At 33.7% G+C, this 17356-nt stretch overlaps 1 protein-coding gene across 13 annotated transcripts in view; it reads right to left on the bottom strand.

The window, feature by feature from the left end:
- Positions 1–17356, bottom strand: part of LOC105323284 (liprin-beta-1) — a 45621-nt gene that overhangs the window by 15960 nt on the left and 12305 nt on the right. For 7 of the 13 annotated variants that reach the window (XM_020065239.3, XM_066085411.1, XM_066085415.1 and 4 more), the window contains one exon: positions 16358–16540. In XM_020065239.3, coding sequence (XP_019920798.3) covers positions 16358–16540 — 183 coding nt within the window. Of the gene's footprint in view, positions 1–3306; positions 4801–16357; positions 16541–17356 lie in introns of those variants that run through there. The other 6 variants (XM_020065232.3, XM_020065234.3, XM_066085408.1 and 3 more) reach the window with 4 other exon arrangements.

Here is a 17356-nt window from a genome sequence, read left to right as displayed (position 1 = left end):
TTTTTTTTGTTGATACCTGAGAACTCCTAAAAAATGTTTAAAAGGATTTCCAAGTAACCGTAATTCTAATTATATCCCTTCACCCTACAAAAGTTGTTTTATCTGTTGCTTTATACAATGCAATGGAAATTATGATTTTTCAACAAACTAAATGAACTTAGTCAAAGCTGTAAAGTACTGGGTACTTACAAGTAGAATGTGTTATCAAATGAAAGTTTCATGTTGACATATATATATATGCGTGTACTGGACGACCAGTGTTAACAGCTTTAAATACAATACCTTTTAATGTTCAGGATATGAATTACAAAAAAAAAATATCTTAAGATTAAGATACATGTATTATTATAAAATACAGCTTTACTTTTAGCCTGCAATATTATGTTTGCAACACAATTATATAACAACTCTTAGAAATAATGGAAAAGAAACATATATTGAATAGATGAAAGCTACAGTCTATAGTTACAAGTTAATTCTTATAAGGCACAGAAAATAATGAACCCTTAAGTTACGACTAATAAATGTAGATGGGGATTAGGTTTACACAGGTTATAAAATCTTTGTGGAATTGTCTGCAGGTGTTAAAGACAGAAACATTGATTGTTGATGCTCAAGCATTACACACAGACATTAACTCTGCATTAAAAAATAGCTAGCTAATGGTGTTTCTTCTTCCATCGACCTCAACCTTGCATAGGTACATACATAATTTACATTAGTTGTATCATGTTCATTAACGCAATTAATTAACAGGAGCCAGAACAAACAAACCCATAAAGTTTGCAATTACTGGAAAAATTAGCTAAATCAGTACAGATGTCGGGATGCACCATTGAAAAATAGGGCAGGTGCTCCTGTACGACTCCAGAAGATTCGTGATGAAGTCAGAGATTACACAGAAAATCTATCTTCTACAGGGGTATCTGGCAAGAAATCTTTGCTCAGAGGTGATGCAAAGCAATGAGTCAGAATGAAATCAGACCTTCTGATTTATTTAATTCCCAAGAATTAATAAATCTCATTTCCAGGGTTATTTTTGTGAAGCATGTACATGTGACGTGATATCTTAAAAGTTTTTGTTTCTATAAAAAGAGCATGCATGTACCAATAACAAGTGTCTTATTAATATCATATATTCTTTTTCTTTGCAATAATCCAAAACGAATCTCAGCAATTGTTTTTAATTGCACCTGATGGTACAAATATAACAAATACTAATCGATGTCCCCTTAAGACAAGAACAAATACTGTATACATGCTTACTTAAAATGCCCCCCCCCCAAAAAAAAACCCACATTAGAACAATGTAAATATAATAATGGAATTCCATTCCAACCACAAATTACTCCTAAAATTATGTCTGAATTACAGAATATCAATCAGCTGATCAAAGCAATTATATCATTGGCTCTCCAAATGAATGACTTACCCCTGTTTAGAACAGTTTGACCCCTGTGGACCTTCTCATGTACTGTGCAATCACAATAGTGATTACTTATTACAATATACAGTTTGTCTAACCCTGGACATTCAGTAAATGGTATTAGCTGATTAGGTCCAGTGACCTGTCCTAATGGGCAAATGACATGTTAAATGTAAAGGGAATCACTGACATTTGTGGCAAAAACTTGGTAACAGATCCCCCTCCCTATAACCAAATTAATTCCCTGTTATTTCCCTAATTACAATCAACCAGACCACCGCTGAATTGTGGGTTTGTTTTTCCTCTTTGCAATTAAAGGGGTAATTTGGTATATTCATGTCATGTTTGAAGTATATTGCTGCTACACAGGCAAGATATTTCTGGAAAAGGAAATTTTTTGGTTTTTTGCAAAGGAAATGATTCTGTATAATTTCTAAATTCTGTAGTCATAATGATAAACTACTGCAAGTTCTGCCATTTCAAATAAGCATAAAAAGAACATCTGCATAACATGTTATGTATTGTCACATGTGTGTGAGAAACTTGAGCACATCATTAAAAGATAGTGCTCTAATTGAAATTGACTTTATTGCGCCTTAAATGAAGACACACCTGCATTTTTTTTAATAAATTGAATGAAAGTTTTTGTCACGATCCAAAGATTTATAGAAAAAAAAGAAATAATACAGCACAACCTGGATCATCTAATTATACATGTAATTGACACCAGGCCAATATCTCATTAATACAAAACCCAATATCTGATTGGCAACTCATTCAGAATGAGTGCATTAATAACTTGATCCCAGAACTGGTGCATTGTTAATTAGATCAATTTTTCCCCTCCTTTGACCCTCAAGGCAATCAGGCTGACCAGACTTGAGGAGACAGAGAACACAAACTGTGTATTTTATCCTGTCCGTGCAACTCTTTTCTGAAGCAACACACAACCCCCTTTATGTTTGTTAGTTTTTTTTTTCTAGCACATTAAGGAGATTTGTAGCAATATAACAGAAACGAGTGCCATTAACAACACTGGTGTTGATCAGAAGCCAATTCTGTTCCAAGCCTGATCAAAGGTTTGCCCCTACTGACAGTTATTGTTTTGGGGGATCTATTTGAAATAGAAGCCGATAAATATGTCATTACAATACACTTCACTTCTGGATGTTGCATTCCCCATGCAATGGACCATTCTTTGATGAGAGCTACCCAGAGGCCTACACTAAAGGGGGGAAATATTCAACTTTTTTTGTAAGGGTGAATGGCTTTGTCAGAAATCACATCAAATTTGATATCCTTGCATTTGAATAATTGTTTTTTGCAGCACACTTGAGTTCAAACACAAAACAGAATAATGGTATGCAGCGATTACATTAATCTGTCAGACTGTTTATTTTGTCCTAAAGGACATACAGTGCAGTAACCTGTCTTCCAAAGCAATAAAAATTGAATCAGAATATCTGATGCAGCATTTTTATGACTGAAAATCAAGATACAGATTTTAAAGGTGCTCCCACACCTTGTCATGAATGGTTTATGACAGCCAATGCATCCCAAAATCGAGATTCAAATGTTTTGTAAAATCATGGGTATTGATAAAGCAATTACTGCATGACCATTAACTCTTGATTAAATGAAAAACAAAATATTTCTTTGGAAAATCATGGGCTTCTTTTCAAAACTGTGATTCATTCTTTGTTTTTCCTAAAACAAGATCATATACACATCCTCAAATAAGATTAAAATCATTAAACCATGCAATTTATGCAGATCTAAAAAGCTTTAAACAAAGGGATAAAGGGTCCATGAGGTATGCTAGAATCAGACAACCTGGGACATTCTTAAGGAGTACTCTCAATACCACATTTGGTACTTACTACTAGTTCCTGAACTCTGTTTTCCCAAAGCACATTATATCCACAGACACTAGCAGGACGATGGCCGTTTCTGGGCACTGTACGACTGCCCCTCCCATCATCCACACCCAGTTGTGACCTCTGATGTAAAGATTCTGCCTCCTCAACACTATTTGTCAAAAGTTTCCCCAAGTCTCTGTCCTCGCTTCTCCTGTGTCGCAGGCTGCGCTTCCTGTAGGCCGCTTGTCTATGGCCGCTACTGCTGGCAGAAGACAGAGAATCGTCCGACTCAATCCCAGGACTTTTCTCAGGACTACTTGAAGCACTGGTTGTCTTGGGATCCCTTAGCCTGAGATGACTGTCATGGCTACTGAAGAGAGCCGTCCTTGACCCGTGAGATAACCTTCGGTGACTGTCAAAGCCAGGCACATCCATTCGGAACTCGGAATGATCAGAGGTTGATAAACTATGATGCCAGCTTCTACTAGGGGCCATTTGCCCATAGGTCCCAGTGCTCTGATTGGTCAACATTTTTCTAGGATCTGCACTCATGTTATGCTCACTATATTCTACAGGTACCTGTACATTTCTTAACTCTCTTTCCCCTGAATTTGCAATCCCTAATGTCTTCTTATTCATGTTTTTAATATTCCAAGACATTTTTTAACAGTGTCATCTTTTTTCTAAGTAATCTCCTGTAACTACAAATGAATACACAGAAATCCTGCTCATCTATAAACAAGCTTAAACACTGTGATCCCGTCCTCTAATGATATTCAATACTGGAGTCAACGTGCTGCTTCATTTCACCTTTAAAAACAATGCCCTTATTGATTTCAACACATAATCAGATACTCAAGTCTTCAAATGTGAAAAATTCATGAAATGAAATACTATATGTAATTACAACTGGAACTTTTGTCTCAAATGAATTTCAATCAAATTTAAATCCATTTGACACTGTCATATGATTAATATTTCATTTACACACAGACATTAATCCATTTTAACGCTCTTTATTCATCCTTATGCAACATCCATTTTCTCCTACTGAATGGTACATGCATGTGAATCCTATCAGGAAGATCACAGAGATGATTTTCCACAAGCAGATAAAGGCTTATGCAGATCCCCAACAAATAAAAATCTCATCTTCCAAAGATAGATTTCTTATCACTCAAAAATGTTTCTCTTTTTTTCTAATTCCTTTTCAACATCAACTGCTTCTTCCAAAAAGTTATAGAAGTAATATATACATACACGCACCAACACAACTTTTCTTTCCGAAAAAATCACAGCGCAGAAGCCAAAAACACCACTGATAAGTACCAGTAAGATTTGCTAGCTGACTGAGCAATGGAACCAAACTACAGGGCTTTTAGTGTGACTAGCCTGAAAGATAAGCTCCCTCCTGGGGCTTCATAGCAACTGCAGAGTCATTGGCCAACACAATACACACCTACACTTCTCCATGCACACAGAGGGACCCCTTGCCCTGACAGTGCTGCTGCAGCCTTCACTTGTTCTCCAATAACATCTGTTTCTTCCTCATCTGCCAGATTGTAAGGTACCATGGTAGATATTTATTATTCCAGGCATCCATGTGACCGATCCTCAACAGCTCTGCAACAGGATTAAATTCTGCTGGAACAAGACATCTTTTCATCTTCTCGCTCATCATGTTGCAATTTTTAATATTCTTCATAAGCAAAACTATCCTCAGAATATGTATGATATATGTGCATGTTTGACATTAGCTCACCAATTAGCCATGGACAAGGAAGAGCTGGTTTCTCATCTCTTTCTTGATATCAATTTTTTATTGACGGTTGGTTTGAAAAATAAGAACTACCATGTAAAAATATAGTCTATGATTTCTAGTTTTCTATCAATAACAAAAAAAAATTAAATATAGAACTCTCAGCATCAGAGTCATTAACCTTTTAACATTCATTCATAAGTTAATTAACACCATCTAATAAACCCATCTCAAAGCAAACTGCATTTCCTCAACCCCATGAGAACTAATTATATACATTCCTTTGCAAATATTGTTCAAAAAGAAATGATACAACTTCTGAATTCTTTTCCCATCAATAAGGCATCTGAAGATCCAGGGTGTATATCACCCACTCCTAACAAACGCCCCACAAGCCACCGAAACCCCTGTGGTTCACCATCCTAAGTGAGAAGTCAATTTTCATGCAACTTTAATTAGTTTCTGATATCGAAATAGAACAGGCAGATGATGGAGTTTTGATCTTGGGTGAACTCTTTATTTGAAGAGAGAGCACATTTTGTGTTTTTTTAGAACTGCCAATACTTCAGTCTTTTTCTTAGAATCCCCATTAATTCTGTGTATTCTGACATCTTTTTATCAATCATTATCTAGTTTCCGATGGGATGACTTCTTGATTCTCTTTAAGCACCCCAAAGGTTAATTTCTTGATTTTCTTGAAGCATCCTCAGGTTAATTCATTAATTTAACAGGCACAGGCTAATAAATGAGTCAGCTTTCTCTTTCAAGTTGGGCAAAAATTGGAGCCACTGCTCCCTAAATGATTTCAATCAACATGACATGTTAAAAATTGTATACGTGTATCTACATCTTTAAAAAATTATTTTAACTACTGAATGACAATTTTTTAAGAAATGTGTACTGGATTAAATGCTTCGCTATTCTTGCGAAAGGGGCGAAAATACAGAGTTCATGCATTTCATTCATGTGTGGCCTGGCCTCTAAAACCTTCGTTCTGTGTATCCCTTTGCTACCAGTCAGAGAGAACAAGAAACACTGACAGTGCTTGGGCTGTGCAGGGCATCTTGGTTTGGGTTCATTGTTATTTTAGTGTACAGATATTTGGCAGGTGTTTTTTTGCTCCCCACCAAATATAACACACCAGGGCAACCAGTGCAGTGCACAGCTCTGATCAGATAAATAATTCCTGAGTAGCTATAGTACTTTGACGATGAGGCTAGTTCTGTGGGGATGGAACAGGTACGTATGTATACCATGGTACCATGGCTTAGTAAGACCTCTTAATGGAGTGCCAGGAACAGATCTCGAGTTGGCAGTCTCAACTGTCTGATCCACACTGAACTGATTAATTTTTGCAGACAGATAGCAGTGGGAGGAATGCTCAATTAATTATCCAACAAGGTAATTTCCAAAAGAAAACAACAAAGAAAGCTTGCAAAAATGTACACTGCAGTCCGCAAATGCCAATGTAATTTTCCCTGGCTTCCAGGTCTACTTCCAATTACCTTGCTTGTTTTAATTCATTGGATGCATCAACTGAATTTCAAAGCATCAAAACACACGGGATTGCATCTATAAATTGTTATGGTTAAATCATTTAATTTTGGCTTTATGACTGATTTTTTTAATAGATATAGATGGGGAAATTGTAACGAGAGAGAGAGAGAGAGAGAGGAGAGAGACTCGGAGAGAGAGAATATTAAGTTTACTGACTTCCTCACCTAAGGGGGTACTTTAAGTAAATATGAATGAATCACTACATATTGATTACAAAACGTAATACCAGACTTTTGCAAGAAGATGATATATCCTCACCAGAGACACAACAATGCCTGCATTTTACATTTATAATTAAAAAGCATATCATTTCAATAACTTAGCCATCAAACTTATGTATAACATAGATAAAACAGTTTGGAGACAGCTAGGCTGGGTGATCATTTCTGCCAATACATCTATTTTCAGTGGCATGCGTTAAAAACAAGTTTTACTTCATGAATATAAGATAACCTTTGTCATTAAAAATTAAATATTACATCTTGGCAATTCTTCGCAGGCTACTGCCACCATAAAATTACATAATGGAAAAGATAAAACCTAGTATAATGACATTCTGTTTAAATGCCTTTTATGAACCAACACAATTTACAAAATAAACAATATACCATGAAGGTATAAACATATACTTACAGAAATAGTTAAACCATCCATCTTAAAGTTTATACCACAGTGAGGAGGGAAGCTTTCTCAGTACAGGTAGTTGTGAAAAAGTTGTGTTAATCCTGGGGACATTGCAATAACAAGGTGTGGTAATCTAATTGTCTCCCATTGTAATCACAGTGTAGTTTAGGGTCCTGGGGTATTTTAATAGCTATTTAAACACATTAAATAAACATGCCATTCATTACATGACATGTAAGGTCTCTTAATCAACTGTTTTAGATTTCAGCCAAGACAGTGAGGTGTTTTCTTAAACATCAATTATAATTTTAAAGGCTTGTTAATAAAATATTGATAAAGTGTAATGATTAATTCTGATCAGGCTTTCCAGATCTTCTTTTTATACTATAGAAGAATATATAGTAAAAACAGAGTCAATCTCTACATTTTTTTGGATAAACACTTAGTCTAAAACAGGCACAATGAGAGCAATTCGCTTACATTGGTGTATATTGTATGCCAGGAAAGACAACTCTTTTTTTCCTATTATTTTTTTTCAGTTGTATTGAAGGCATACCCAAGATCATATATATATATTTTGTTAACATGCAATATATATTTATTCTGATTACCGACTATTAGTTTCAGTTTATATGCTATATTTTCTGTGTGAGGTAAAATAAATTACTCAATAATTTAAATCAATTTAACATTGCTGAAGTTATTATCCACACCAGATATGAAATGTTGGATGTCTGAGGTTTACATATAAATATATAAAACCATATATATGTACAAAATTAAAAAGGCTAAAAAATTTGATCACTTATTTACACTTTTTGGGGCATATAATTGTTTTTTTTCTTTTAAACTGTATAGAGGGAAATATTTGCCCTCATATTATTTTTGCCCCTTTAGCCCTTATTGTTAACCGGTGAATTTAAGACTGGGCAAAGCCTTTTGCAAGTGTAGAAGGGCGCAAATAACACAAGGCAAAATAACCCTGTAAACAGACACAGTATTTGTACTTTATATACCAGTTCATCTGTTATGAAATTTTGATTATAAATAAATTATTTCTTTTACATGTAACTTTAGCCTGTACATTCAATTGACAAGACTAAATTTGTAAGAATTATCCATGGCAAGCTAAATTACGCTCCAAAAATGTTTCTTCATAAATGTATGTGAAAGAAAAAGAAAAAGATTCTTAACTACTAGCTAAATAGTAATTGTACTTCTTTAATGTCTCAAAAACTGCTAAAAAACCTGTGTAAATAAATAACATTTTTTTTTTAGCTACATCCTGCAATGGTATGCATGCAAATAAACATTTAATTAATCTAAAAATTAATGTTGTACATGTACTAGTTTTCTTATTCTGCTGACAAAAACACCCAAAGTAGAAAAAAATTTAACCTAGGCAATTACAACACATTTTTTTGGATTACATACACAAAAATATAGCATGTTGATAACCAATAAAAAAAAAATTGAGCAAAAACATGTAAAGGAAGTGATAGTTTTAAACATGTACATGTATTTATATCTTCTCATACCAATAGGGATATATAACATAGACTATAAGCATTACTATTTTTATCATTTTGTGTTCACTGGCTTTAACTAACAGTCTAATATTTCAGGTTTATTTGGGCCATGGTGTAATACATTGTAATTCTACAACATGATTTCAATTGATAACACCTATGTGATATCCAAGAAATATGCTTTACCACGACAATCCTAAAAATACAACTACTGGTATGACTCCTTGCACAGGACTTGTGAGACCAAACAAATTCGAAAAATTTTAAAAGCCTCTTAATATAATACATATATTGCCAAGTTCTACTGCCTATACTGAAACACTGCCACTTGTTCCGTCCCCCTGTGCCATGTGAGATCATACAAAGCAAGGGGAAGAAGGAAATGAGGAGAACTTTGGAAAACTAGCTTATCCTAGCAAGTCTATACTCTCCCTTTGCTATATAGCATAAAAAACAAAGTATCCCCAATATATATAATAATATAAATGAGTATTATAATATCACTTATTCAGGCTGGATCATGAAGATTCACATGATTTTTAATCAAGCAAAATAAAATTCTGCTTACAAAACATTTTTTTGAATTGTTTGTCTATTATAAGTGCCATCTACAACACACTTTTTTCTTTACAAACATTAATTTAAAAGTTTATAGGTATCAACATGCAACATCAAAATTTGTGTTGGTCTAATATTGAACATTAAACAGTACGTAATTTGAAATCAACATAATTGTACTCAAACATTCTGAATCAACAATATCTGACCCAATTTGATTCAAAAATCTGCTTTGGTTCTAAAACAAAATCATTATTATAGTACATGTATTATAAATTAGGTAACGGGTGCTGGTCACTTCGCCCCAAAGCCAAAGCGCCCCAAGCACGAGCGCCCAAAATTTTTCTCGGTGCGCCCCAAGTACAATTCACGAGCGCCCCAAGTGTATGTCACGAGCGCCCCAAATGTTTTTTTTTTCATGATTAAATTTTTTCACGTACTGGCGCCCCAAAGTAATAATTGGAATGTTATGAGCAAAATTTCCGAATGGTAAATCATGTCGTTTTGTTTTTTTTTTTTGTTTTTTTTGGTTTTTTTTTTTACGACCGCCCCAAAATAAGTTTCGTTCTGAAATATTATGAATGTAAAATGACTTTTTTTCCAAGTGCTACACAAATTGCTATTCTTGCTTGTTTTTTGTCTTTTGTTTTTTTTTTGTTTAAGTTTCGCTGTCTATTATTATATTTCAAAATGTAGTTTTCGAGTCATAAGCTATTAATGTTTTTTTTTTATTTTAATTTCGGAGCGTCCCAAAATAAGTTTTGCTATACAAAAATTAAGAATGCTGATATAAAGCGATGACAAATATTTCCGTAAACTGTTTTTTATACAAAGATGAAAGCATGAGCACTGAAATTGATATTCATCAAACAATATCAATCAAAGAATATGACAATTATCTACCAAAATGACCTTCCAACGCCCCCCCCCCCCCTATTACGTCACATATTGTCAATCCAGGGTGTTGGGTGTTATTCCTTCGTTGACATTTGTACGATTGCAAGAAAAAGGCAAGTGAATATTCTCATTTATTTTCTCTCTCTACTTAACAAAACATTAATTTATTTATTTAATTTACAATTTTTTAAAATTCATTTTAATTTTATTTAGCACGGTCATACTAATATGTAATTTTAGGAAACCTTTGCAACCAATTTAACAACAGAATCAATAATGTTCGGATCTTAAATATACCCGAGTTTACCTAAACATATTCCCCTGTTCGGTGAGGTTTCTTTAGTTAAATTTTTTTAAGAATCTCGGAAAGAGGTATGCAAATATATATGCATTTAATCGTTCATATTCTATTAAAACATTCAGAATTGGGGGGGGCGGGGATCATAATATTTAATTACCGTAATATTTTAAGTTAACAAATGTTCATATATACCGATATAAACAGAATCTTTATATAAATGTTTCTTGGTGTTTACGCCAAATTAAAGAATTTACAAATAAAGGACAATTTGAAGAACCTACAACTATGCATACCTTTTAACTGGATACTTATTACGAAATTCGAATCATAAGAACAAACTTAGATCATAATTTTCCATGTAATTAGATTTTCTTGTTTAATAATAATTAATTTAAAGAATATATGCCAATATTTGTAAACAGGTCTGTTTATTGCTCCCTTTATAAATATCACGTTTCCTTTTAGTGTGTTTTAGTTCATTATTGATATAGTTTCTACAAAATACCGAACACAATCAATGTATACATACAATACACACAGTGATTACTAGTCCATGGTGTACACACATTTAAGTGATCTAATCAAAGGGGTACGCGACGAAGCCAACGTCTCCCGTGTGTCTGGGTATGTTTTCTCCTGATACCGTGACAGGATACCCCCTCCCTTGACACCTTTTAATGTTTCCGAATATCCCCTTCTATTATATCATCGTCAGTTGTCTTCGGAAGCTAATGATTTTACACATACGGTATATGTAATACAAAATAAATAATGACACACCCGTCCCATTGGCCCTATATATCACTGCAAATACAATTATAACATATATAATACACATATTACGCATTGGTTTTTTTCCTTATAAATAATGATTGACTGTAAATGTAAGCTAAAAAAAACATATTTAGAGGTTTGCGCGGAAAATTTGAGAGTAGAAGAACAATTGTGTTGGATTATATTTGACATTATTAAAAATTTCCTTAAAAAATAAGAATACTTTGTACAATTCAACAGAATTGGTGCGCTCGAAATAAAAAAAAAATTGAGGTATGTATTTTGGGGCGCTCGGAATAATAATGTGTAAGTTTAATGAGATTCCATCGAAGATTAATAGGGACTAATAAACAAAACCATTTTGGGGCGCTCGTGAAATTAATCCAAACTTGGGGACTCACACACCAACGTTGATTTTAGTTCAAAATAGAATAATCTCATTTGGGGGGCGTTCGTGTAAATGATGCTTATTTAACGTAAAAGTGAGGTTTTCCAACATACATTTTAAAGCAAAATCGGGTTTCAAATATTTATTACACATGTAGTGAAATATTAACTTTATAGCAGCATAGAATGCTGATTTGAGAGCAAAGTTAAAAGTTATTTTGGGGCGCTCATGGAAACGATCCCGATTTTAGTACAATATTGGAAAATCCAATTTTGGGGCGCTCGGGCAAATTATTCAAGACGAAAGGTGTAATGATACAACAAGATTCTATGCAGAAAGACATAATCAGGAAAATCATTTTGGGGCGCTCGTGAAAAAGATCCCGATTTTAGTACAATATTGGAAAATCCAATTTGGGGCGCTCGTGCAAATTTTCCAAGACGTAAGGTATAATGATAATTTAACTTTGGGGCGCTCGTGAATACATTTGGGGCGCTCGTGAAACGTAATTGGGGCGCTCCAAAAAAAAATTGGGGCGCTCGTGCATGAATTACAGTGAAGTCGTACCCAAACCCACTCGCACCCAAACAAACTCGTACTCAAATGGTCCGGTCGTACCCAAAACTGAGTGGTTCACTCGCACCCAAATATTTGAGTACGACTTCACTAGTGAACTCGTACCCACGGTATTTTTTGGCGTTTGCTTTAAACTTTATTGTTTTGTATTAGATGCATGTCTGTAGCTCTACGTAATTCGGAAAAAAATTTCCATCCGCATTTGTTCAGATCGGGAGCTACCGACATGCAGCTAGTTTTGTATGTACTTAAACAGTTATATACTTCAATAATACGCTCACATGTGTATTTGTTGTAGTTCTATGTCAATTTGAATAATTAGCCTAAATAATAATTTCATCTCCGGGGGTTTGCAAAGTTTTTTTAAATTAATATATAATATATTAAACTAGTGTCTATTTCAGTTTAAAAAGGATTTTGGACTATTTCTCTTAAACATATAATATGACAGCTAGTTTTGTATGTACTTGAACAGTTATATACTTCAGTAATACGCTCACATGTGTATTTGTTGTAGTTCTATGTCATATACATATAATGTTTAATAATAAAAACTTCCAAAAGTGATGAAAATGTGTTTTTCTTCTTAATTTCTTCTTAATTATGAGCAGCATGTTTATTTTGTGCTGACAAACTCATTGGTTGATCGGTTGAACGGAATCACATAAAGCAATTAATTTTAATTGATGATAGTTAACCTGCTCATAATCATTCTTTGATCCGTCCGCATCAGAACTAGATTGTACTAGATTTTTATAACAAATTCTTTCAAATTAGTTATACAATTTGCATATTAATGTTATCGATAATATACAAGACATAACAACATACGAATAAAAGCCATTCGTTTTTTTTTCTTATAATAAATATAGATCTGCCCGTATTCAAATACACTGAGATCTAGGGATGTTTGTATATATATAAATTTGTTAAATAAAACATAACTAAAAAACATAACAAAATATGAATGAATATGAATGAAAACTATTGTATTTTATTTTCTTAGTATAAATATATTTTTTCCCGTGGGTACGAGTTCACTAGTGAAGTCGTACTCAAATATTTGGGTGCGAGTGAACCACTCAGTTTTGGGTACGACCGGACCATTTGAGTACGAGTTTGTTTGGGTGCGAGTCGGGTTGGGTACGACTTCACTTGATTCCCTCGTGCATGGGGCGCTTTGGATTTGGGGCGATACGACAGTAACCCTAGGTAACACTTGCAATCAAAACTTCTCAGATGGCTATAATCTGATCAATGTTACCATTTCTGTCACTTTTAATTGATTATGAAATGAAAATACACACATCTGTCAAAGAAGTACAATTGAATAAATAAAAGGGTACCAGTAGAAATTAACCAAGAACAGAAAAAGATTTCTTGTAGACAATTTTATAATAGTAAAATCTGACACCATTTCTTGGGACACCCCTTGCATTATCTCAATGTTATCATTTGTACATCACCAAATAAAATACCAGTACCTGCTTTGTATTTCTTATATTTCATAGCCCTTGCAGGTCCAATTTTTCTATTTGTAATGTATATGTGTGATTAATTAATCTTCATCCATGAATCATAGAATTGCACTGGCTTTTTTTTTAAACACACCTGCTGGGACTTTAAAATCACTTTAAAACATACCTTAGACACAGTGAATTGACCTTTAGAGATCAGTTATCAGATATTCATACAGCACCTTAGACTACAATTTCATTTTTTTCAGAGTTCGTAACTTAACTCCCGAAACTTTTCAAAATTTAAGTACATCTACCTAAAATAATTTTAGACGAACGAGTTAACACCTTAATAAACAGTATTATTCTAGAGAGTATACTGAAACATGAGGTCTTAGACAGGTTACAACACTAAGGAGGTTAAACCTACCGTAAATAATACACAGACAACCAAGTATCCTCCACACTTTGTTTCTTTTTTGTCTGAATATGGTTCCTTGCGAAGGGCAAGGTCATTTGAGTTTACAGATTCTTAGGTAAATCGTACCATGTTAAGTCGGATTGATATACCAAAGTAAGTGCATGAACTTAATCGATGTATTTAAAAGAAATTAAGGATACTGAAAATGCAAATCAGAGGACACAAGAAAAAATTATACTTCTTTATTCTATTTATTCTTCAAAGAGCATGGTCACGATCTAAGCTTTAAAAAAATAGTTTTGATGTTTAGAATGCTTTGTTTCATATTTTATGGTCAACTAAAATTTTGTTTTAGACACAAGATACTGAGCTCATCAGTCTTTTTTTTTTTAATTCAAACAACCTCGGGTCATATGTATTTGTTTAAATATTGAATGCCGAATAAAAAATACAAGGCTTCAAACAAAATTTAATGACAATTACTACATGTATAGATACTGTATGCCTATAAACGACCTAGCAATTTGCTTGAACATTGAAAAGAACGTTTACTTTTACAGGTACATTGAACACATGTATAAACAAAAACATTACACAGGCTTGTTTACATAACAAAAGGTATAAGCTTTGTATACTGTATAATTTATATCTCTAACACTGACATTCAAATTTTGGCTGACCATGATTAGAAATACCTCAGTGAAGCATTGTAAACTTTTAAAAAAGGAAAACGAAATTTGAAAATGTATCGTGACAATGCCCCTAAAGGATAATGGCATATGGGGGTAAAAGTATCAATGGAAGTTTTAAGTCATAGAATGTATATGAATTGAGAAAAATAAAGCACATCTACCTTGAAAATTTTCACGCAATATATAATTTAAAACTACCACCGTCCCTTTTGAGTTGGAATTTGTTGACTTGTGTGGTGATTCAAGCAACAATTATTTGTCGTTTTCATTGTTTCACACGGATAAAACGATTGGGGACGTTAAAACAACAACAACAACAACAACATGATCTTCATCCGCAAAGGACTCGGCATTTATCGAATATATCTTTCTTTGATTACGTTGCTAAAGTATATTCTAGGAGTCAAAACAATTAAAATATCGTAACATAAATCAAGGATTCAAGGTCTGCAAACCCACTGCAATTTCATATTTTCCTTACAATTACGCACTTGCGTTCAAAATTCAATAGACACAAATGCCTTATGAATTTAATGCAAACATAATTACGGTGTATATATATACAGTAAACAATACATCTTGTACACATATTCGAACCTTGCTATAAAGCCATATTCACATGTAAGTGTTTCATGCAGTTGATGATTTTATCCGATTAGTTTTTACCATTATCAACCGTACTTATATAAGGAATAAGGAATCATTCTTTGAGTATTATGATGTGATAATTTTGGTCGGGGCGTGATCAAATCCAATAAAGCCCGAAGGGCTTTATGATAGATTTGATCACGCCCCGACCGAAATTATCACCTCATAATATTCAAAGAATGATTCCTTATTACTTATATTTATATGATTGTAAGCCATCATACGATTAAATATTTAAATATAAATAAGCAAACCCCGCTGGCACCTCAATTTGGCGTCATTTGTATTATGGGTTATATAGTACAAAATCGATACGTAGTGTTATCACGGCAAAGACACTGAAAATGTAAATATAACAAAAGACACGATTATGATTTTGGCTTCAGAAGCGAAGTCGATATTGCTTCTAATTAATGCGCTTAAAATAAAAGTTTAACGTTCAGTATAATTTGCTTACAGACTGCTTACACCCGGAGTAAAATGAATTGAAAAAAAAAATAGTCTTTTAAATGACATCTTTAGGTAAAACGAACAAAAAAAGGAAGACATTTTCAATTACTTTTCAACGTCAAATTCAACGTTCAATTATCAAACGTTATAATGACGTTGACTGCCTGCTGGATATTTTGCAACCGCTCAGTTCAACTTTATTGAAACATTTTTAAAACATGAAAACCTATATTCTCTTTTAAGAAGTGGACAGGCATAGCCTACATTGTACATTCACTTCGTGGGTGTAGGCTATGCCTGAATATTTCTTAAAAGAAGAAAATGAAAACCATATGATGTTATCTTGATATATATTAAAATATAGTTATTTACAAACAAACAAACAAGCATAAAAACAAATGATTATTTTTTCAAAGAAAGTATTAAATAGTTTTCTCCTACCGATTCCAGCATTTCCTCTGCCGCCTGCAGTCGGAGGCGGCGCTCGTTGTTATAGTACTCCAGTTCCCGGATTTTCTCGGACTGGGCCTCCACCTGATCGGACAAGACGGACACCTGCAGAGTCAGGCTCTGCTTGTCCTTCTCCAGGCGCTGAATTGTGCAGCCGCTGTCCCTGGCCGTATCCTGTAACGATACAGACCGTACCCCCCGCTATTACTGGAGCCAAAGAAACGCTAATCAATTTCTAACCGATTAAGCCATTCTTTAGTGAGCTATGCAAACATTTACTGATTTATTTCAGGTATATAAAGGAGATTCATTGTGTGGACGTACAGAGAAAATACACAACTATCGGATAATTTTTTTTTCATTTTTAATCGTGTCTGCTAAACATTACGGGAAGCAATTTTTAGGTCAAATAGTGCAAGTCAATTTAACAGACAAGTCATTATTTAAGATGACATCGCTTGGTCCATAACCAGCAAATATTCGCATACTATGGCAAGTACACGAAAGGTACATTTTATCCCTGGGAAACAGCACTATATGATTAAGGATGCGAGACGAAAAAAGGTTGTAAATTCTGTGGATAGCATCGGTCTGTGTCGTCACAAAGACTTCTAATTACTATTTGCGATGTATCCAACACTTTATTACAGTCAATTGTGAATTACAAAAATTGATTAACGTAAATAAATTGGCTATATCTGGAAGTATTCGAGCAATAAACAACATTCTAAGATAAAAGCTACTTAACACAAAGGATTCTAAAGTTTGGTGGAATTATCTAAGACAAAGGCAATTTTCCATTAGAGTAATTTCGTTAAATTTGATCGTCTGCTCACTGTAACAGTGAAAGCGTCCGTCGTCATAATGGAAATTACATTGATCTTTAGATTGGAAATTTTATCTTTTCAGCTTAATGTTCTGTAAAATTAAGTTATAAATCGAGTATATCTTTACTTTGTTGTACATTAATCCCAGATACACCGAATATTA

This window comes from Magallana gigas, chromosome 5 (genome assembly GCF_963853765.1).
Source record: "Magallana gigas chromosome 5, xbMagGiga1.1, whole genome shotgun sequence".
Classification (NCBI taxonomy): domain Eukaryota; kingdom Metazoa; phylum Mollusca; class Bivalvia; order Ostreida; family Ostreidae; genus Magallana; species Magallana gigas.
This window is presented reverse-complemented; position numbering and strand designations above follow the sequence as displayed.